Here is a 24404-nt window from a genome sequence, read left to right on the forward strand (position 1 = left end):
TCTCTCTCTCTCCTCCTCCTCCTCCTCCTCCTCCTCCCTCCAAACAAACAAACAAACAAAAAGTAATTTTAAAAAATGTAAAACTTGCTCTTCTGCATCTCTGCCATTGCATGAGAAGGACATGCCTGTGCTAACTTGTTACCCACAAAGAGGAAGAGAGACATCCTCTCATTCAGAAAAAGAGGAAGAGGAATAAGAGGAGGAGGGGGAGAAGGAGGAGAGCCAACCAAAGAGAAAAAATTCTTTCCATTAGTCCAATTACCTTAGGTCAGTGGTCGGCAAACTCATTAGTCAACAGAGCCAAATATCAACAGTACAACGATTGAAATTTCTTTTGAGAGCCAAATCTTTTAAACTGAAACTATATAGGTAGGTACATTGTTATTAACTTAATTAGGGTATTCCTAAGGCTTAGGGAGAGCCACACTCAAGGGGCCAAAGAGCCACATGTGGCTCTCGAGCCGCAGTTTGCCGACCATGGCTAGGTCATCTGCCTAACCTGGACCATGCTCATTGGTTTAGGCCTGGGTTCTAGAATCAAACATTGGCAAAGTAAATAGGATTACCATGACTGGATCTGTCTGGGAATTGAATCCGTTTCCTCTAAGTCAGCGGTTCTCAACCTGGGGTCGAACGACCCTTTCACAGGGGTTGCCTAAGACCATCGGAAAACACATATATAATTACATATTGTTTTTGTGATTAATACTATGCTTTAATTATGTTCAATTTGTAACAATGAAAATACATCCTGCATATCAGATATTTACATTATGATTCATAACAGTAGTAAAATTACAGTTATGAAGTAGCAATGAAAATAATTTTATGGTTGGGGGTCACCACAACATGAGGAACTGTATTAAAGGGTCGCGGCATTAGGAAGGTTGAGAACCACTGCTCTAAGTGATCTGGGAATGGGTGAACCACTTTTGCCTCATGAGCCTTACAATTTTATTCCAAATGGAATAGGAATTAGTGTTTACTCTGATTAGGGGATTTTTCCCTTGTGCAATAGTTACAGTGAAACACAATCATGGGCTTTAAAATTTGTAAAAATGAATAAAACAAGTGAATTACCTTAAGCAGCCAATGGAGAGTATACCTATTATTTTAAAGTTCTTCTCTTTAAGGAATCAGAGTTGTTGGGTTTTTAAAAAAATATGTTTTTATTGATTTTTTTAGAGAGAGAGAGGAAGGGAGAGGAAGAGAGAAATAGAAACATCAATGAGAGAGTAACATCAATAGGCTGCCTCCTGCGGGACCACTACTGGGCATTGAGCCCACAACCTGGGCATGTGCCCTGACCAGGAATATAACCGGGCGACACTCAACCAACCAAGCCACACCAGCCAATCAAGGAATCAGAGCTTTTTATCAACATTATTCACCCTTCCTACTAGTCCTTATCAGGATAAAGTGAAGCATACAAATCACTTCTATGTCCTAAATAAGAGTAGAAACATTGGGGTAACTGGCGTAAAGGCATATGAAGAACTCTTTGTAATACTAGATTAAATCCAGATTTCCTTTCTCTAGGTTTTATGCTTATTCCTTGTTACCTTTTAAAATGTTATTTTTTTAAAAAACAGATTTTGAAACTTTTATCTCATAGTATATATAATCAGTAATTGTGAGTAAGTATGTTGCTTTCACTAAGACCTCATCTACTTGTTTTCCTTTCTATACACTGTATCTGGGAAAGTAAATGCGGTCCTTTTTCTCCCTTTTTGCTTCTCTATTTACACTTCAGATCAAAATATTGAGTTTCTTTCACTGTGCTCACTTATCCAACATTGCACACCTACTATGTGCAAAGTGAAACCAATAGTTCTCCTTCCCACTTGTTAACTGGTTGTTTTGTTTTTGTTCTTGTTTTGGCAGCATCTTATTCCAGTACCAATAAGATTTGCTAATATCTTTAGGTAGAAATAATAACTTTGTGACATGGTGATAGAGATGCTTGTTCCTTAAAGTACTGCCAATTTTTAATTATCTGAAATTGTGAAGAACATTAGAAGTACAGTGAACAACCTCAAAATCTTATTATATTTAGTGATGGAATTCATTTTAATACTTATATTTACATATATCTAACATCAGTGCCTAAAGTAAACATAACACTTGCTTTAGTAGAATATGTGATCTTGACGTTTAGAATATGTGATATGATAAGGTAAAGAAAGAGAGTGTATTTCCCTTCTCTGACATATTAAAGAATTACGTATTTTGGGGGGAGTCCTGACTAATAACAGTAACTAACGATATAGCATTTTCTTGAACATCATTTCATTCTCCTGTGGAGATAAATTAGTATTCCCAGTTATGAACAAACAATCTAAACGTAGCATAGAATGAATGTCTGGCTAAAATCACATCTCATTTTCTTATTTATCTTGGTCTTTGACCACTGGAAATATGCAAAGTACATAAAGAGTACAGTCATTAAAAAAATAAGTAAATCCAGTAGAAATTTTTCAAATTGAACCCGTGACCTCAAGAAAACATATTTTGTATAAAATAACTGGTTATCATTAAATTACACATCAGCACCGATTAGAAATTTCACATTGAATTACGTACTGAAATATAAATGCCTGAAATGCACACATCTAATTTTACAGGTTGGTGGCAGAATTCCCTGCAACTGGAGGAATACTTACTTCATGGAAGTTTTATTCAGTGAAACTCCTCATCTATGTTAGCTACTATGATTATTTTATTGCTTTCTGTGAAATCACATTTTTAATTTTGTTTACTCTCTTCCTAATACAAGAAGGCAAAAAAATGAAAGAATTTAAGTTTGCCTATTTCAAACGTATTTGGAACTGGCTAGAATTACTACTTTTGGTGGTAAGTATATAGTCACATGTATGAAGGAACTCACATATGAACCCATCAATAAGAGGTGTAAAAAGCAGAAATTTTTATTCATCAGAACTTATTTTAAAAGCTTCAAATATCAAATCATAAAATGAACTGTTATAGTACATACTAATGGTGTGCTTCCAAAAGGGAAAAGCCTTTTTTTTTTTTTCCTGGTTTGATTCTTGGGAGGACCAGGGTAAACCTAGAGGAATCGGTAATTCCATAGGTATCATGATTTAATGTGCACAATAGGTCTCACCTACCCCCACTCAAAAATCTATTCTTTACAATCACGTTGAAAATCATGGATCTTTTCTCTGTTGCCTAAATCTGCTTTCCTCCTCACACTGAATTTTGAAAGAATAGCTAAAAGACACAAAATACTGAAGTGGGAGGAGGTTTGAACGGCTAGAGGGTAGCTTGTGGGTACAGAGGACATCAGTATGGGGAAATAGTCCCTGAAAGAAACTCTGAAGACTGCCAGTCCTGGTCACTACAACATAATAAAATAAACAGAGATGTAGGTAGGTAAGAGCGTGGTTTAGGAACAATGAACGAACACTTCTGGTGTATACAATCTGATCTTTCACCCCTATTGGCCAAGTTAATAGCTAAGCCTTGTTTCCCAAAACCAGATTGAAAGTTTATCAGAGTCAGAAAGTGTGCCATCTACCTTTCTAGTACCCCCAATAATGTTTAACATATGGCAGGCATAGGGTTACATGTTTAATGATTTGACTATTTCAGGCAAGGGAAATCAAAAGGAAATTTTCATGACAGTTATAAAGCTCTGACATCTAGTCCTGAAATCTTCTAAAGAAGTTGTTAAAGGGTTCCAACGGGGCTTCTTTGTTTGAAACTGTAAAATTTTGTCCTTGTAGTGTTATATGGTGGAAATATAAAACCTTTAGGTATCATGTAGTTACATGGAGCAGAAATCCTTACAGCCTAGTCAGAGTTATAGAAGCACTGTATACATTTGTGTTTTAGGACTCAAGGAAACAAGCAGGCAGATAGAGTAGGATGGTCAGGTTGATCAATATTTTTCTACATTTATGATGATTAAACTGCTATAAATTAAGGCTTACTTCCATGTACTAAAACCCTATGTTTTATCTCTCCCTCCCTTTTGTTGAACTTTTGATGAACTTTTTCATGTGCTTCTTCATAGACTGCAGGAGATTTAGAGGTAGAAATAGCCTCTAATTTAACCCTTCTCTTTTTTTCCCATATAGCTGTGTTTTTTGACCATTTTCTTCAACTTATTCTGTAAAATACAAATTTTTCTCTTACTTGAACAGCTGTTTAAACGTACTGAAGAATATTCAGACTTCTATTTGCTCGCACACTGGCGCATTTTTTACAACAATATACTTGCTATTATCATCTTTTTTGCATGGATAAAGGTATTTATATTTTATTATATTCGATACAATAGAATAGATATAATATTTTTATATTAGATATCAAAATGGGAACTTAAACTACAAAGCATGAAAAAACAAAAGGATATCCTTAACTATAAAGTAATTTTACAAGTAGTTTGGCAATGTAATGATTGCTGACACGTCCTTAAATACCCCTGACTATCATTAAGCACCTCTTTGAAATTAAAGCAGATTTCTTCTGAAGCTAATTTAACTTATTCTAAGTAATTATAATCTTTAATATCCTATTTCAATTAACTATGTTCTTTTTCAGATATTCAAATTCATAAGCTTTAATAACACAATGTCTCAGCTGTCATCAACCTTGTCCTGCTGTATCAAAGACATAGTAGGATTTGCCATCATGTTTTTTATAATACTCTTTGCTTATGCCCAGTTAGGATTTCTTGTTTTTGGATCACAGGTTGACGACTTTTCTACTTTTCAAAATTCCATGTAAGCTCTTCATATAAATGTAATTATATTTTCCAATTTATAACAAAAAAAATCACGGAAAGATCTATGTTAAGTAGTAACATAAGCTTTAATAACTTTAAACTTGGTTTTATATTTTCACTAACAGCTAAGTATGTCATACTCAAAGTATGGTTAGGCATTGAAAGATCCAAATGGATGGTGATATCAGTTTTTTAAGAGTTACTAGGTGATGCTGAAACCGGTTTGGCTCAGTGGATAGAGCGTCGGCCTGCGGACTGAAAGGTCCCGGGTTCGATTCCGGTCAAGGGCATGTACGTTGGTTGCGGGCACACCCCCAGTGGGAGATGTGCAGGAGGCAGCTGGTCGATGTTTCTCTCTCATCGATGTTTCTAACTCTTTATCCCTCTCTCTTCCTCTCTGTAAAAAATCAATAAAATATTTTTTAAAAAAAAGAGTTACTAGGTGAAATTGGAAAAATAATTTTCATTTCTCACTAGAAGTGAAATTGGCTCCATGTCTCTGAGCAAAGGATATCGTGTTTTCTTTAGAGGTCTCCATCTTTAGAATCCTTTTATTGATGTTGACCTGATTGCTCTTTGTTGCTCTGGTAAAGCTGTGTTTTAAAAATAGCTTTATACACATAAAGCAATCAGCAGGCAACAAACTTATAAAACTAATTAGAATCCCTAGAAAAGTATTCAGGCTTTCCTTTAACATTGAATAATTTTAATAAATTTACTCCACTTTTCAAGTAGGTAAAGCAAGCTGTCTGTATAAGTAAACTATGATATTCTAAAATATCAATTCTCAAAACATACTCTGTGGACTCTAGACCAAGATTGTCTGCGGGGAAATGGCCTCAGATATAAGTAAGATTGGGAAAATATGCAGTGCATAGTAATGGCTGTGAGAAAAACCCCAATAACTTAATTTTAGTTAAGAACATATTTGTCCATGACCTTTTTTGTTGATTTTGGGGACATCTGGTCTAAAGAAATGTCTAGGTTGCCCTCTTTTCACCATCCACATATAAATAATTGAAGTACCAATGTTATAAAATGTAATAACATTTTTCTGAAATAAACCTGTACTAAATCAGTAGTGGGAAGAGTAGGGTAGAAACCAAGAGGATTTAACTCTACTTTTCCAATTCTGCCATTTGCTATTTAACATTTCTAGACCCTAATTTCTTTATCTGTAAATGAAGGGATTGATCTAAATCACTTCCAAAGGTCCTTCTCAACTTCAAACAATCTATAATTTAAGAAGTCTAATTAGCCCGATCAGTGTGGCTCAGTGGTTGAGCGTCAACCTATGAACCAGGAGATCAAGGTTTTATTCCCTGTGAGGGCACATGCCTGGGTTTTGGGCTTGATCACCAGTAGGGGGGCATGCAGGAGACAGCTGACTGATGATTCTCTCTCATCATTGATGTTTCTATCTCTCTCTCCCTCTCCCTTCATTTCTCTGAAATCAATAAAACATTACAAAAAAAATCTTTTTTAAAATGTCTAATTAGCTTATCCTGAGTAAAGAATATTTGCAGTTTCAACAATTTTTTGGTCATTTCCTAGGATATCAATTCAAATGCTACTTAAAACGTAGTTGTATTAGATATTGAATATAAATGTAGTAATTTACAGAACCTCAGAAATTTGTCTTACCTTGGTTGGTGGGAAAATTGGAGGTATAAGCCACAGAAAAAAGTAGAGAACTCTGGAATGGATTTAGGATATTTCTGTGCTTGGTAATGATGTCCTAGATTATTCAGATCAACCACCTCTTCAGGACAATTGAAAAAGCTGGAAAACATAGAAATTCTTTAGAACTAACAAAAAAGCGAGTAATAACTGGGCCACAATCTGAAGGCAAGAATCCAGAGAAGCCCAGCACCCAATGCTACTTTTGCCCTGAAGGGCTCTTTTTAAGTCAATAAGAATTTTTTTTATTGTGGTAAAATACACATAAATTTATCATCTTAACCATGTCTTGTAAGGTACAGTTCAGTGATATTAAGCATACTTATATTGTGCAACCATCACCACCACTCATCTCCGGAACCCTTTTTAATTTTGCAAAACTGAAACTCTATACCCAGTAAAAAAGAACTCTTCATCTCCCTGCTTATCCCAGACCCTGGCAACCAGTGTTCTACTTTTTGTCCCTGTGATTTTGATTACTCTAGGCACCTAGAGAATCATACAGTATTTGTCCTTTTGTGACTGATTTATTCCACTTTAGCATAACAGTGTTGTAGAGTATGTCAGAATTTCCTTCCTTTTTTAGGCTGAATAATAGTCCATATATGTTTATACCATATTTTGCTCATCCATTTATCTGTCAGTGGTTTGCCTCCATATTTTAATTATTGAGCACACGGCTGTACAAATATCTCCCTGAGGCTCTTTTACTAGTAATTCTTTTGGGTATATACCCATAGATAAAAGTGCTAGGTCATATAGTAATTCTATTTTGAATTTTTTGTTTGTTAATCCTCACCCAAGAATATTTTTCCATTGATTTTTTTAGGGAGAGTGGAAGAGAGGGAAAGACAGAAACATCGATGTGAGAGAAACACATTGATTGGTTGCCTCCGGCACGAGCCCCAACCAAGGCCCAGGCTGGGGAGGAGCCTGAAACCAAGGTACATGCCCTTGATCAGAATCGAACCCGGGACCCTTTGGTCCACAGGCCAACGCTCTATCCACTGAGTAAAACCGGCTAGGGTATATTTTGAATGTTTTTAGGAACTGCCAAACTTTTCCACAGTGGCTATATGATTTGGCATCCCCACTAGCAGTGCACAAGGGTTTCAACTTCTCTCCACCCTTGTCAACTTTTTATTTTCCAGTCTTTTTTTTTTTTTTAGTAGCTATCCTAATGGGTATGAGATATTTCATTGTGGTTTTGATTTGCATTTCCCTAATTCGTGATAGTGAGCATCTTTTCATGTGCTTATGCATATGTTGGCTCACTTGATGGCCCCAAGGTCCATTAGCTCTGCTAGCTTTTCTTCAATCTTTTTTTTCTGTTCTTCAGACTCGATAATAATCTTCAGAGTCACTGATTTTTTTTCCTTCTGCTTGTTCAAATCTGCTTTTGAATTCCTCTGGTGAAAAAAATTTTTTTTTGGTGAATTTTCATTTCAGTTATTGATCTTTAGCTCTATAATTTTTTAGTTTTTCTTTTTATTTATATTTCCATTTTATTCATATGTCCTTTTCTTTACTTTCTCCATGTCTTCTTAGTACGTTGAACATCTTTAAGATGATTGTTTTAAAGTCTTTGTCTAGCAGGCCTGCCATCTGATCTTTGTTTAAAATTATTTCTATTGGTTTATTTCTTTCCTTTTAGTGGGCCTTACTGTATCTTTGTATGTCTTGTCATTTTGTTGTTGTTGAAAACTGGACATTTGAATGTAATAATGTGGTAACTCTGTAAGTTAGATTCTTTCCCTTCCCCAGGGTTTGCTGGGTTTGTTGTTATTGCAGACTGTCTCCATACTAAGTATCAGCCTAAGATGTAAACTTAATGTTTTCTTAGGTCTTTTCTGAGCCCGTGTTTTCCTTAGGGCATGCATGGTGAATTTCTAATTTCCTCCATATATGCAGTTGGTTTTGAATATCATCCTAGGTTATAGTATCTCCCAAAAGGGGAAAAAGAGAAAAATGAAGGGGGAGGAAGGGCGCTAGCCCTTTAAATCCCAAGGCCATTGCTTCAGCTGCGGGGAGAGGGAGCTTACAACAAAGATGTGGAGAACACCTGCCTCTGTGTCTGCACCTCTGTGATCAGAGCAGCAATCAGAACACAAACCCCTGCTGTCTGAAGAACAGGGTCCTTATTGCCCATCCTGGCTCCCACGAGCTGCGTGTAAACTATTCCAGGAATACATGCACAGCTGTATGCCATGGGATGGAGGTGGGAGATGGGTAGCTACCGCCAAACTAAAAACTGGAATTGATCAAAATTGTCTGAGCCTTTCCTTGGAAGTTGTGAGCCTTCAACAGACTCCAGCATTCCAAAATAATTATATCAGACCAGACAGCTGCCAATGTGATTGCTGTCTCGGTGAGGAGACAGATTCTGAGTTTTTCTTACCATCTTCCCCAAATCTCCCCCCTGAAGGCATTTTTGCTGATCTAGAAAAAAAAAAGTTGAGAAACTGTGTTTCTGACCACCTCTTCGGAAGGAGACAAAAGACAATGCCCAGGACCTGCATGTGTGTTTGTGTTAGGGGGTGGAGGGCAAAGGTGGATTTTCAGATAACCTCTTTACAAATCAAGCAGGAAGCCTAAAGTGCTCCAGCCTCAAGTTAAAAGTAAACCCCTTATAGTGACTTGAAGCCTGAGTTTAATCACCTAGGTGTCCAAGGAATCTCATATCTTAAACTTGAATTAAGATGTCCTGGGCTAGCCCTAGGTGGTTTGGCTCAGTGGATAGAGTGTCCATCTCCGGACTGAAGGGTCTCGGGTTTGATTCTGGTCAAGGACATATGCCCAGGTAGTAGACTTGATCCCCAGCAGGAGGCAGCCAATCGATGATTCTCTTTCATCACTGATGTTTCTATGTCTCCCTTCTCTCTGAAATCAATAAAAAAATGTGTGTGTGTGTTTGTTTTTAAAAAAGATCAAGTTGGAAATATTAAAACAGAACCTTTTATTCTCCTATCCCAAAAAGGAAAAATCATTTGATTTGTTGCGAAATTTTGGACTCTTTGCAATTTAGCATTTCTCTTTTTACCTTGTGTAGAAGAGCATTACAAACCAGTATTAAAAGCTGGATAAATACTTTGAGCATGACTTAATAAGGTTTTGGGTATTAGGAATGAAATTCCAGATAACTGAGTCCTAGGACTCCAAATAGTCGATTTCTTTGAACGCATTTTCTTCCTTCTTGGTAGCTAGCCCTATGACCCTTTATGTGATTGGCTAAAGCAACAAGTAACAAGAAGCGCTCTCCTTTTGACTGACTGGCCAATCATGCGAAGTATCTACATACTTTCAAAAATTCCTTCCCAGATTCCCCCTTACTATACAGAACTCACATAATTTATAACATACCCCTGATGTGTCTGGCAATGCCACTGCAAATTAATGAGAATAATAAGACCTCAGATTAAGAGATTCTAATTCTACCTCTACAGCTATGCTCATTCCAAGCCTTAATTTCTTAATTTTCCATCTTTAAAATTATGAAAATGAAGAATTAAAAAAATATTTTAAATGCTATTTCACATCAAAACCAAGTTTTTATTGTTATTGAAGAGAATAAAATAAACCCCAGGATCATGTTTGAGGCTTAGCAAGTGACTAATTATTGGCTCTTTATTTTCAAAGAAGAGCAAAAATTAAACATATCATTGATATCAGAAGACATTTAGGGCTCTTGGTTCTAGGTACAAGTTGAAAATCACTTGAACAAAGTGAAAGTATTCTAAGCTTTAGAAAGGCACAGGAATAGCTAAGGAGGCCACTGTGAAGATCAGTTGGTAAAAAGGTAGCTCAAGGTTCAAATCTTGCAGGTAAACATTGGGTTGACATTAAATAAATTGAAGCCCAACATTTCCTGGACTACCTGTTCATCTATTGAGGTACCTCAAGTCTTGCCTTCAGGGGAATTTTCTACACCCAGTTTTATAGAACCCTGTGCTGTAACATAACTAAAGCCATACAGCATATGCCATACACAGCTAAATACTTTCCTAGACACATTGGTAACCCCCATCAGTTGTCATGCATGTATAAAGGGATATAATATTTTCTAATCTTTTTCTTTCTTCTCATCAAAGATTTGCACAGTTTCGAATTATTCTGGGGGATTTTAATTTTGCTGCTATTCAGCAAGAAAATCGCATCTTGGGACCCATTTACTTCATCACCTTCATCTTTTTCATAGTCTTTGTCCTATTGGTAAGAATGACCATATATGTTTCCTTTTTTGCGTACATATTTTAGAGTGAAAAATGAACAACTTAGAAGAAATTATAGTACCACTGGTTAGCTGTCAGAACACTTCACATTGACTAATGCATATATAAGTAACCACTCATATGCACTATTTTAAATTCTGTTTATTTTCCATAAACATGTCTGCCCAGGTCCACAAACTACACATTACCCAGGCTACTATATTTTAGTCTTCAGAGCAATTTCTCTATTACTGACCATATGAGTTACTCTTAAAATTTAAATCTAATTTTACAAACCCCAGCACTTGCCAAAATCACTAACATTTAAACTAAATTTTTATTGAAATAATTTCTTATTTGAATATTTCTCTCCAGAACATGTTCTTGGCAATAATTAATTATACCTATTCGGAAGTGCAAGATGATTATTCATTAGGCAGAAGACCATATTTTAAACTTGGTGAAATGATTAAGAAGGTATGTCAAATTCTTTTCCTAATTAGAATTCTAAGACAAATCTTGTTCAGTTTATACGCTTGTAGTTTGAATAACACTTAAATCCAAAAGTGGGTTCTGGTTCTGGTGTGTGTGTTTTTGAGGGGAGTGTGTGCGTTTTTTTGGTTTGACCCAGTGATAATCATTTTTGTATTATTTCACTACCAGGGCAGTGAAATAAACTCTCTGGCTTTTTAAAAAAGCGTGACCAAAATTATTTCAGAGTTTAATGTATCAAATAGTAATTGGGCTATTTACTAAATGCAAAGCACTGAATAAACGTCTCTCTCCAAAAGTTTTCCATTTAGATGCTGGCCAATTTCTATAAACAATCTAAACTCAGAACTCCATGTGCCTTACCTTCCTCACTTTCCTATTTCCATTAATGACAACACTCTTCTCAGGAACCCTAGGCTCTAATACCTTGGACTTATTTCCTTGTCGCTTATACGATCTGCTGCCAAGGCTTGTCTAGTTTTTGCTCATGTGTGTGGAACTCAAGGACACTCTTAATTCTGTCACCACTTTATCAGGGCCCTCAGTACTTTTCATCCAGGCTTTTGTACAGTAACATCTTACCTGTTCTAGCCTCTTTCCTGTGCCAGGCCAGCTCTGAGCATATCATTTCTCTGCTCAAAATTCTTCCGTTTCCCCAGGCCTATCAAAAAAAGTTCAAATTCTTATTCTTGTTGTTAACTCTCACCCAAGAATATTTTCCCATTGATTTTTAGAGAGAGTGAAAGGAATGGAGACACCGAGAAACATCGATGTGAGAGAGACATCGACTGGTTGCCTCCCACATGCGCCCTGACCTGGCAGGGATCGAGCCTGCAACCCAGGTATCTGCTCCTGACCAGAATCAAATCTGTGACGCTTCAGTCCACAGACCGAAGTTCTAGCCGCTGAACCAAATGGGCCAGGGCTAAGAAAATAATATTCAAATATTTATTTGAATATTAAATATTCAAATAAATTATTTCAAATTCTTTACCCAAACATTCAGGGCCCTTCTAAAGTCTCACAGCCCCAAACTATCTTTCTTTACAGTCATCTAACTATAGAATTTCTACCTCCTATGCCTCCATTTCCAGTATGGTAGGTCCCAGCCAATGTTGTAAGCACAGTGCTATTTACTATGCTTCCTCTCACTCTCTCCTCTGCTCATGTCATTCTCTGAACCCAAGTATATTCTCTGTGCTCTCTCACTGACATTCTATTTCCTCCAACAAAGGAATCTTCTCTGGCCTCTATTTCTTTTTAAAATATGTTTTTATTGATTTTTAGAGAGGGAGAGGGAGAGAAACATCAATGAGAAGCATCATTGATCGGCTGCCTCCTGCATGCCCCCCAATGGGGACCAAGCCCGCAACCTGGACATGTATTCTGACCGGGAAATGAATCATGACCTCTTGGTTCCTGGGTCAATGCTCAACCACTAAGCCACACAGGCCGGGCCTTCTCTGTCCTTTTGACACTACCTCACTTTGGATGGTAGCAACGTCATGTGTGTACAAACCATCTTGCCTACCTCTGCATAGCCACAGCTTTAACTAAAACACTTAACATGAAAAAGGCCCTAATAGGTGTAGGGTGGGTTAGTGGGATTTAAGAACTGTGTCCAAGAACTTATGTGTGAAAGAAAACTATTAATATGTCCACCAATGAACTTCCTTGTGGTTTCATCATTTATCTTGATTATGTTGGTTCTATGCATTAAAGTGTTAACTTTTTTATTTTTTTTATTTTATTGACTTGAGGAAGAGAAATATTGACCAGCTGCCTCCTACTGGGGATCAAGCCTGAAACCCAGGCAAGTGCCCTAACTGGGAACCAAACAGGCAATCTTTCTGTGCACAGGACGATGCCCAACTAACTGAGCCATACGGGCCACAGTGTGTTAACATCTTTAATGCAATAACTGTTAACAGTACTTTATTTTTATTGTTGACACTATTACAGATGTTCTCCCTTCCTCCCCTCTTTGCCCACCTATCTCCCAGCCCCACTGTTGTCTGTGACCATGGGCTATGCATATATGTTGTTTGTTAAAGTACTTTTTAAAGGGTGGTTTGTTTTTTTTCAAGTGCAGGTCTGATGCCCACAGAACTTTTTCCTTTGCACCAGCAGGCAGAAACCATAGTGCTGACAAACTGAAAAGAAGGATAATCATAGCATTTGCCTCTACTTTTCTTTAGTGTAGCAATCCCTAGAGACAAGCATTCCATATTTCCTTTACCTGGACCAAAAATTAACAATACAGGATATATTTTTTATTTTTTATTATGTCCAGAGTTACAACAATGTGCTCCAAAAACTCAAACTAAAGAAACCTCAAGAGGCTGAAGACAATAAAAGGTAAGATGACTTTAAAATTTTAATTTACCATTTTAAATCTCTATATTGTACGAGAAACTTATGAGAGTAAGATTTTGATAGCAAAACCACCACCATCCAAAGTGCTGGCTCTATATATGTTAATAAATCCAGTAGTGCTTAACTTCTGAGAGTGTCTTGAAACTCTAAGCTAATTTAAAAGAAATATAAGGTATGCCATACCACTAAAAAAACTTAACAGAAGCTGGACAAGAGGGTGAAATTCCTCTATAAAGTTAGGAGACAATTTTAGTCTACATTTAATGCATTTATTTAGCTATTGAAATAAAAACATTTACACAAAAGATTAAGAATACACTTACATTTATTGAGTCACTTTGTCATTAAAATGCTTTCCAAACCCACACTTCTGACAATGGGACATAAATACTTTTTTATAGTTAGAAATGTAATTCTCTGAGTAACTTCTTAATGACCACATTTTCCAAAAAGTCAGATATCAGAAAGAACAGAAATGCAATTCAGAACCTTTATATAAATCTGCTTGTATTTTATGCTGGCATTTCCCTATTTACTGACATGTGCCTCTAATTTTTCTTTCATATTTTCAGTAGGAAAAACAAAGATTTGGCTGAACAAGCCAGAAGAAAAGGCTTTGACGAAAATGTAAGATGTTAATTTTCTCATAAAGAAGTTATAGCTTTATTAGAAATATGCTTACAAAAATGTTCCAAGTTAGAACTGAAATGATTTCTTTTTTCAGAGCATTAGTTGCCACCTCCAAATATTTCTCCCAGAATCTATACCCTTGTTTAGGACAAATCATTTGGATTCCAGATGCTCCCTCTTTCTTATTGGTGCCCTCAGTCAGATACCCTGGTCCTACAGCTGTACTCTCACTGTGGGATAATCACACAGGGTTTAGTAAGTATACTCAATTGAGATGATTATATAAATTTTCTCTAGTAATCATTAATATATGATAAATCACTTTAATGATTTTTTATATTTCAGAACTATAACATATTCAATAAATGACTCAGTATATATACATGTATGTTTAAGAAATCATTATAAAGCACACAATATATGCAAGGGAAGAAAATGTAAGCCAAAGATTTTTATATCTAGCAAAACTGTAATTCAAGGCTCAAAGAGTTTTGAACGTGGAGGAACTCAGGTAATACTGTTGTATTCCTGAGGATTCTATAGGGATCAGCTTCTGCCAACCAAGAGATGATTGGAGAAATTTTGGAAAAAAGAAGGAGGGACAGAGAAGGAATAAGCAGAAAAAGCTGGCTGATTGGTTCATATACTAGTATAATAGTTGAAATTATCTTTTAGAGTTAACCAAGAAGAAAAGAAAAAACATTAGCATATTTAAGAGTACAACAGTAAATAAGATTGTTTTAATTATTTTAAAACTCCTTTATCACATTTTAACATCTCTGAAATCAAGATGTGCCTTATGGTTGATAGTGTATCATACGTTAATTGGCAGCATTTTTAATAAGTGGTACATAAAAAAAAGGTGTGTCTTACAGTAGACTCCACTTCTCATATACAAGGAAATATAGAAACATAATTTAAAATGTAATTGGGTAGTAGAGAGGAAGGAGATGAGGAGGAAGAAACTATAAGCTAATTTTCTTGTTAAACTTGTTTGATTCCTTGTGGAGGGAACCAAAGCAAGAAAGGGAGGTCTCAGGATGTATAAAAAGTTACATGACTAAAAACAAACCACTGAGCCCGGCCAGCATGGCTCAGTGGTTGAGTGTCAATCTTTGAACCAGGAGGTTACGGTTTGATTCCTGGTCAGGGCACATGCCCAGGTTGTGGGCTCAATCCCCAGTGTGGGGTCCCCAGTATGGGGCATGCAGGAGGCAGCTGATCAATGATCTCTCTCTCCCTCTCCCTTCCTCTCTGAAATCAACAAAAATATTTTAAAAACATGCACTGGAACAAAAGGGCAAAAGTACAAAACCAAAAAAGAGAACAGAAAATATAACACATGGTAAAAGACTTAAAATATAACCGTAAGACAATATGATATAATTGTGACCAAATATAGCAGACATATCAGTAATGGCAAAAAGTATAATCTACTTAAAAAGAAAAATATTTTCAGACTGAATCACAAAGCAATACCCAATTCTACACTATATCCTAAAATATACACCTAAAATAAATTCAGAAAAGTTAAACATAAAAGCATGAGCTAAGGTATAATAGGAAAGGAAAAGATATCAGGGGACACAATCTAACTAAAGATAGAATTCAAGACAAAAAGCTCTGAATGAGATGAAGGGTACTTTATAAGGCTAAGATCAACTCTAATAGTTATGATTATCAATGCACCAAATAACATGTCATCAACTTCCATAAAAACTACTGGGCTTATAAAAGGAGTAATAGGAACACACAAAAAATAGACAACAGATCAAGAAAAATAAAAGGATTAAAAAAGACAATATAATAAACAGGCAATCTTACAGTTATGTGTTAAATTCTGTACTCTCAGAAGATACATACTTTTCGAAAACCCATTCATTAAAACTGATGATATATTGGGCCACAAAGAAAAGCTCAATGAATTCCAAAAAGTAGTTAATACAGAAAAAAATTCTTGCCCTCGCCTATGTGGCTCAGTTTGTTGAAATCTATAGTTTTCAAAATAGTATGTATTGGCATAAGGACAAATAGACTAATGATCAGAATTGAGAGCCCAGAAATCAACCAATCAATGTTTCACTCTCACATAGATGTTTCTCTCTCTCTTCCTCTCTCTCTAAAATCAATAAAAACATATTTTAAAAAGAAAAATATCTGAAAATGACATAAAAATATATTAATGAAATTGTAAAATAAAAAATTATTTAACCAAGAAAAATTTTAATTATTAAACAATTTTTAATCAAAGAGAAAATACAAAATGAAATTGCAGAAAACAAAATGATAAAAACACTAACAGAATCTATAAGATAAAGGCAAATACCCTACCCAGAGGGAAAATTAGTAGCCTTAAATTTATCAATAAAAATCAAAGACAGAAAACATATTAATTTTAGCATGTGACTCAAAAAGTTAGAAAATAGACAACAAATAAGAAATAAAGATAAAAGCAGAACTGAGTTACAAACAACAATTAGTATACTAATAAATAAATAAAAAGGCTGGTTCTTTGAAAAGATCAGTGAAAAGAAATCACTAGACAACAAACGGAATAAGAGGGAGAAAGCATAAACATGCAAAGTAAAAAACTACAATGGGGGAAATAATCAAGAAACAAAAGAAAATTTTAAATATCACCAAAATAAATTGAAGACAACACAAACAAATGGAAAGACATTCTGTGCTCATGGATTGGAAAAATTAATATTGTTAAAATGTCCATACCACATGAACCCATATACAGATTCAATGCAATCCCTATCAAAATTCCAATGGCACTTATCATAGAAATAGAACAAATTCTTAAATTTGTATGAAAGCATAAAAGACTGAATTGCCAAAACAATCTTGAGGAAGAACAAAGCTGGAGGAATCATGCTCCCTGATTTCAAACTATATTACAAAGCTATAGTTTTCAAAACAGAAAATATTTGCAAATCATATATCTGGTAAGGGGTTAATCTCCAAAATATATACAGAACTCATATAACTCAATAACAACAAAGTAGGCAGAAGACCTGCACAAACATTTTTCCATATAAGATATACTGAGGGTCGTCAACAGGTAATAATAAAGATGCTCACATAATCATCAGATTACAAATCAAAACCACAGTGAGATTGCACCTCACACCTGTGAGAATGGCTATCATCAAAAAGACAAGAAATAACAAGTGTTGGCAAGGATTTGGAGAAAAGGGAACCCTTGTGCACCCCAGGGGGGCAATGTAAACTGCTGCAGTCACTATGGAAAACAATATGGAGCTTCCTCAAAAAATTAAAAATAGAACTACCATATGATTCAGCAATTCTACTTCTGGGAATTTATCTGAAGGAAATAGAAGCACAAACTCAAAAAGATATCTGCACCCATGAATCCATTGCAACATTATTTACAGTAGCCAATACATGGAAGTGTACATCAATGGAAAAATGGGTTAAAAAATGTGGTCTATATATACAATGGAATATTATTCAGCGATAAAAAAGAAGATCCTGCCATTTGTGACAACATGAATAGATAGCATTATGTTAAGTGAAATAAGTCAGATAAAGAGAAGTACTGCATTGTTTCACTTACATGTGGAATAATTTTTTAAAAATTCACAGATACAGCCCTAACCAGTTTGGCTCAGTGGATAGAGCGTCAGCCTGCGGACTCAAGGGTCCCAGGTTCGATCCCGGTCAAGGGCATGTACCTTGGTTGCGGGCACATCCCCAGTAGGGAGTGTGCAGGAGGCAGCTGATCGATGTTTCTCTCTCATCGATGTTTCTCTCTATCCCTCTTCCTTCCTCTCTGTAAAAAATCAATAAAATATATTAAAATAAAAATAAAATAAATAAAAATAAAAATTATCATTCTCCCCTTTAAAAAAAAATTCACAGATACAGAGAACAGATTGGTGTTTGCCAGAGGTGGGTGTGGGGGATCAGCTAAATGGGTGAAGGTAGTCAAAAGGTACAAACTTCTAGTTTTAAAATAAGACATGGGGATATAATGTTCAGCAGAGTGACTATAGTTAATAATACTGTGTTGTATATTTGAAAGCTGCTAAGAGATCTTAAAAGTCCTTATCACAATAAAAAAATCTGTAACCGTATGTTGAGGGATGTTAACTAAACTTACTGTGATCATTTCACAATATGTACAGGGTGAAGCAAAATAGGTTTACCGTTGGGAGTACACAAAACAGTTTATTCTTTTTTCTTTTCTTTTTTTAATCCTCACCAAAGGACATGCTTTTATTAATTTTAGAGAGAGAGGAAAGGAGAGGGAAAGAGAAACATTGATGTGAGAGTGAAACATTGATCGGTTGCCTCCCACATATGCCCTGACCGGGGATGGAACCTGAAACTTAGGTATGTGCCCTGACCAGTAATCGACCCCACACTGGCCAGGGCTACAGAGTTTACTCTTGCATTATTTTTTTTTCATACAAACAACTGTAAACCTATTTTTGCCCCACCCTGATATATCAAATCATTATGTTGTACACCTGAAAAAAGTCACTAAGAGACTTTTGGTATAATTTTATGCAAATAACATTTGAAAAACTGAATGCAATGGATTTTTCTATAAATATCAAATTGATCAAAACTGAGCACAGAAGAGATTTTTTAAAGCCTAAACAAATCTGTACTGTAGAAGAAATCAAGTCATCAAAGAGCTACCTTCAAAAGAAATCAGACCCAGTTGGTTTCACAAGGGAATTTTACCAGATTTTTAAAAATTGATTTTTAGAGAGCAAAGGGAGAGAGAGAAACATCGATGTAAGAACGGAACATCATTGCCCAGCCGATGAGGCTCAGTAGTTGAGCATCGACCCATGAGCCAGGTCATAGGTAGATTCTCGGTCAGGGTACATGCCTGGGTTGCAGGCTCAATCCCCAGTAGAAGTCGTGCATTAGGCAACTAATCGATGATTCTCTCTCAACATTGATGGCTCTATCTCTCTCTCCCTCTGCTTTCCTCTCTGAAATCAATAAAAATGTATATTTTTAAAAAGAGCAGAACATCAATTGGCTGCCTCCCCCCGACCCTCACTGGGAATCAAGCCTGAAACCTGGGTATGTACTCTGACCAGGAATTGAACTGGCAAATTTTTGGTGCATGGGACAACGCTGAACCAACCAGGGTGTATTTTACCAGATTTTATACAGAACAAGTAATTTCAAGCTATTTAAGTTGTTCCAGAGCAAATGGAAAAGTTCCAAATTATTTTTACAAAGTGATTATATAGTGATTCTAAAACCTGGCAAAGATCATACCAAAAATAAATAAGAAAGTATCACATAAATCCAGAAGCAAAAGTCCTAAATAACATATTAGCAAACAATCTAACAGAACAAAATTATATATCACTAGAGGCCTGGTGCACACATTCGTGCACCAGTGGGGTCCCTTGGCCTGGCCTGCACCCTCTTGCAATCCAGGACCCCTCAGGGGATGTCAGAATCCGTGCACCAGGCCTCTAGTATGCATATAAGATCTTTGGTTAATCTCTTCTCACCCTCCCCCTCCCCCATTCCCTCTGAGATTCATCAGTCTGTTCCATGTTTCCATGCCTGTGCGTTGAGCATCTGCCCCCTGGTGGTCAGTGCGTGTCATAGCTACCGGTCCAACAGTCGAAAGGTCGCTTAGGCTTTTATATATACAGATGATTTTAATAGAATTTATTCTAAGATGGAAAGATGGTTCAAAATTGGGTAATAATTCATTCTATTAATAGACTCTAAAAGGAAAATTACATGATAATTTTCCATAGATGTTGGATATTTGATAAGATTCAACATTCAATCTTGAGGGGGAAATAAAGCAATACAGGAAGCGACGGATACTTCCTTGATATAATAAAAACATATTTATTCACCCCTAATCTAGCACTTGCTTAACTGGGAGAAACACTGGACACATCAGAAACAAGACAAAGAGGTATTGGAGGGATCAGCCAAAACAATTAAGAGAAATAAACTAGAAGTATAAAAATTTCCTCTGTGATTCCTTTAAGTTTTCTAGGTATACAAATGAACTGAAAATTTATAACAAATTCCATAAACTAGTAGGAAAAATGATTCACATACATACAACCATGTTATATATATAAATATCAACTAGTTTGTTTAAAAAAATTTAATAGAAGACTCTATTTATAAAAGCAACAATGTAGAAAATGCCAAAGAATTACTAAAAAGTGTTTAAAAACAAAATAAGGAAAAATTCACTCAACAAAATGAAAATATATACTTACTAATGTATCAGTCAGGACCTAGTCAGGAAGATGGAAATCACATTATATGTTTCAAATAGAGAAAATTTACCACAGGGAATTTGGTTAAGGAAGTACTGGAAGACAGAAAAAGTAAAAACACTGAGGCAAAACATAAATAATCACTGTAGGATGATGCTACCACTCCAGGGTGAAGGTACAAAGGCGGGGTTATCAGAACCTACTATCATAGAGAAGGGCCCTGCATAGGTGCTCAGACCTCTAAGGGCACCCCCAGCCCAACCTGAGCCTTGTTCTGGGTACGCCAAAAAATGCTAGTAGCAAGTCTGGGATGAGTTTCAAAGCCTGAGACACAGCATCACAGAGAATAGTATGAGGACTAAATTTTTAGTTGGGAGACATTAGCTGAGTAGTTGGCCCAGTTTATCCTATTGGCTGTTTAGTACACACATTTGAATTTCCATAAAACAACAGTAACTACTTCAAGCTTCCATCTAATAAGATGAAACTATCCTTTATACAAATAAAGGTACTCTTATCCTTTCCCCAAAAAGGGAGAAGCAAAGTCCCAATAGTAATTATATCCATCCTCTGAGTGACTTTAAGGCCTTTTTTATTCAAATCAAAATCCCTTAAAAATATGTTTAAACTACAAAGCTTATTTTGGGACATGTAAGTACTGAAAGCACCTGTCCACTCAAGAATTCCTAGGCTCCAAATATAGCCCTCTCTGCACTCATTTTGTAGTTGCAACCAATTTCCTCTTGATAATTAGGATCAATCACCAAAGCCAGTTGAATCTTTGCCTAAAGCAAGAGGTTCTCAACCTGTGGGTCGCGACCCTTTGGGGGTCGAATGACCCTTTCACAGGGGTCACCTAAGACCATCGGAAAACACATATATAATTACATACTGTTTTGTGATTAATCACTATGCTTTAATTATGTTCAATTTGTAACAATGAAAATACATCCTGCATATCAGATATTTACATTACGATTCATAACAGTAGCAAAATTATAGTTATGAAGTAGCAACGAAAATAATTTTATGGTTGGGGGTCACCACAACATGAGGAACTGTATTAAAGAATCACGGCATTAGGAAGGTTGAGAACCACTGGTAAAGGATCCCAAATGGACAGGTGGAAGGTTCAAATTCTTAAGTCAATTGTCCCTTGATGGAAGCATGCTGTTTCTGAGTTTGTTCCTTTGCACCTCCCCTGCCACCGAGTACTCATCAGTTAGGATCCAATCAGAAAAACAAAAACACACTAGGTAGTTCAAAAGGAGGTTTACTACAGAGAATTCATTTCTGAGCTTTTAGGATGACTATAAGAACTAATGTGGAACACCAAATTAATCCAGAAACAATTATAAAAGGCAGCTACCACTTACAGGGAAGAGGTGGGATGACCAAAACCTAGAAACTTGGAGGAAATGTCCTCATTGAGTTGCTGCTCTGCCTTTGATTTTCCTATGACTGTCAAGGAAGGCTTCATGGAAAAGAGTGATGGTTGAGATGGGTGTTTTGAAAGATGAGTCAAGTTTAGCAGGCATAATCTATTTAACCCATATTACTAATGTTTCCACATTATTATAGGCCTGGTCATTTAGATATACTTATGGGGCCTACCACTTTTTAAACAACACATCAAAAGCATTTAGTAAATATGTCAAAATGTGGGTGCTGTAATGTGGCCAAAATAAAACTAGAAACATTAAAAGCAATCCTTTCCTACTTCAAATACTATCTGGTAAGTTTCTCTAACCAGAACAGCACACATTTATCAGGTGAACAGTACATAAATGCAGGTGTCATCATCCTGAGGAAGGTAATCAAGAACCCTTATGCCCTAACTGGTTTGGCTCAGTGGATAGAGCGTCGGCCTGCGGACTGAAGGGTCCCAGGTTCCATTCTGGTCAAGGGCATGTACCTTGGTTGCGGGCACATCCCCAGTGAGAGGTGTGCAGGAGGCAGCTGATCGATGTTTCTAGCTCTCTATCCCTCTCCTTCCTCTCTATACAAAATCAATAAAATATATTTAAAAAAAAAAGAACCCTTGTAACACGGATCCACTTTGCTACTTAGTGGTATTGCTGGAGCAGGGCAATATCATACTCATTTACTGACAAGTATTTGAGTCACATCTAAATGCACTTTCCTCTTTCCCTCTTTTTCTAGAGCTGTCCTTATTTTCCACAATGTACAAGGCAATTTTTCCAAAGTTTGGGAAAAGGTATTTGCACACTAAAGGAAAGTGGGGGGGGGGGGGGGGGGGGGGAAAAAGCACAGGAAGGACTCCTTAGGATCAGAGAAGGATGTAGCAAAGAATTTGCTGGTACAAGGAACTGATTTGGGGGTATGTAGACAGATTGGAGTGTACAAATTGATGCAGTAATTATGAAGAGGGGATTGGGATGGTTAGGTAAAACTGCAGGAGTGTGGCTGAGAAGCAGCTGTGCAGGCAAAGAATACACACAGATATACTTTGAAGTATAGTTGCAAGAATAGAGGTACAAAAATATCTCAGGTTTGGCCAAGTGAAGAATGAAGAAAATCATGAAAAGAGTGAGCTGGAGATGCAGTGAGGAGGAGGCAATGAAATGAAAATAAGCTGATAATTTTAATTTTAAAATTCCCCAACTCAACCAACAGTTCTAACACCAGGTCCTCTGAAGTAACTGCTAATGCATAGTACTAAAAACTGCCAAGGCAAAAAGGCAGTGGGGCTCAAACCTCAACCCTGTGATCCTTGTAAAACAGACTTGAAATAGAGAAAAACTTAAATGATTGCAGACTAGGCTTTTCCTCTAACTTGACAGGAGATTCAAAGTGCAGAGCAGATGAAAAAATGGAAAGAGAGGCTTGAGGAAAAGTATTATTCTACAGAAATTCAAGATGACTACCAGCCTGTCACTCAACAAGAATTTAGAGAGTAAGTATTTGTTCTCACCAGGGTACGATGGGATTATCATAACATGGGGGTTGGGGACATGAGTTACACACTTTATTTTCCCGAACCCAAAACCTCTTCTGCTAAGATGTCCCTTCTTTTTCCAATTGCTTTTATCCAATTTTAAAGTTAAACAGAAAGCACAAGCCTTCTCTTGTTTAAATGTAGGAGTGAGACCAACTGCTTTTTATCCTTGCTTCTCTAAAAAGGAACTGCCATTTATACTTGATATGTGTAGCAGATACTGTTCATTCTCCACACAGCTTTAGATTAGATGCATAACTGACCATACCAGGCATGTTTTAGTTCAAATAATCCCTTACCACTCAAAGCACTTTACAATAGGCACTAATAATCTGCTATCTCTTTTATGCACAAAAGTGTGTTACTGATTCATTCTCTACTTCCTTCTAAATTATCTCGTAGCCTCTTTTTATATGCTTTGGAGCTGGAGAAAGAATTACACTACATCAGTTTAAAACTAAACCGAGTGATGAGAAAGGTTTCAGCTCTATCCTACTGAGACAAGTGGAGGTGAGAATCTGTGATGCAATCATTGTACATTTCTAACAAAGATTCATTTCTGTATTGAATTATTTCCTAAACTTGTCCCCATTTCGGATATGCTTTAAAAGCACTAAACCACCTATCATCAAACTATTGCCAGAGTCAATGATAATCATCAAATGATTTCTGGGACTTAAGTGCCCCTGGATGGGACCGACTGTACAATCATGTATATTACAACATGCCTCCAAAGTATATATACACTGGTTCACACAGAGGACTTTATAATGTTATTAAACTAGAGGCCCGGTGCACAAAAATTTGTGCACTCGGGGGTGGGAGGTCCCCCAGCCTGGCCTGTGCCCTCTCGCAGTCTGGGACCCCTCGGGGGATGACCACCTGCTGGCTTAGGCCTGCTCCCCGAGGGATTGGGCCTAAGATGGCAATCAGACATCCCTCTGGCAGCCCGGCAGCCCTCGGGGGATGTCCACTTGCCAGCGGGGAGCAGGCCTAAGCTGCAGTCGGACATCCTTAGCGCTGCTGAGGAGGCAGGAGAGGCTCCCACCACCACC

General features: G+C 36.6%; 1 protein-coding gene across 1 annotated transcript in view; it reads left to right on the forward strand.

Annotated features, from left to right (window-relative positions):
* Positions 1 to 24182, forward strand: part of PKD2L2 (polycystic kidney disease 2-like 2) — a gene marked incomplete at its 5' end in the record, with an annotated part of 29573 nt that extends 5391 nt beyond the window's left edge. The window contains 9 exons of the mRNA XM_014528999.1: positions 2625 to 2853; positions 4170 to 4274; positions 4570 to 4751; positions 10522 to 10642; positions 11017 to 11118; positions 13427 to 13491; positions 14082 to 14136; positions 23195 to 23307; positions 23752 to 24182. Of these exons, the coding sequence (XP_014384485.1) occupies positions 2625 to 2853; positions 4170 to 4274; positions 4570 to 4751; positions 10522 to 10642; positions 11017 to 11118; positions 13427 to 13491; positions 14082 to 14136; positions 23195 to 23307; positions 23752 to 23848 (1069 nt within the window). The remainder of the gene's footprint in view (positions 1 to 2624; positions 2854 to 4169; positions 4275 to 4569; positions 4752 to 10521; positions 10643 to 11016; positions 11119 to 13426; positions 13492 to 14081; positions 14137 to 23194; positions 23308 to 23751) is intronic.
* Between the last annotated feature and the right edge of the window lie 222 nt (positions 24183 to 24404).

This window comes from Myotis brandtii, unplaced genomic scaffold (genome assembly GCF_000412655.1).
Source record: "Myotis brandtii unplaced genomic scaffold, ASM41265v1 scaffold668, whole genome shotgun sequence".
In the NCBI taxonomy this organism is placed as follows: domain Eukaryota; kingdom Metazoa; phylum Chordata; class Mammalia; order Chiroptera; family Vespertilionidae; genus Myotis; species Myotis brandtii.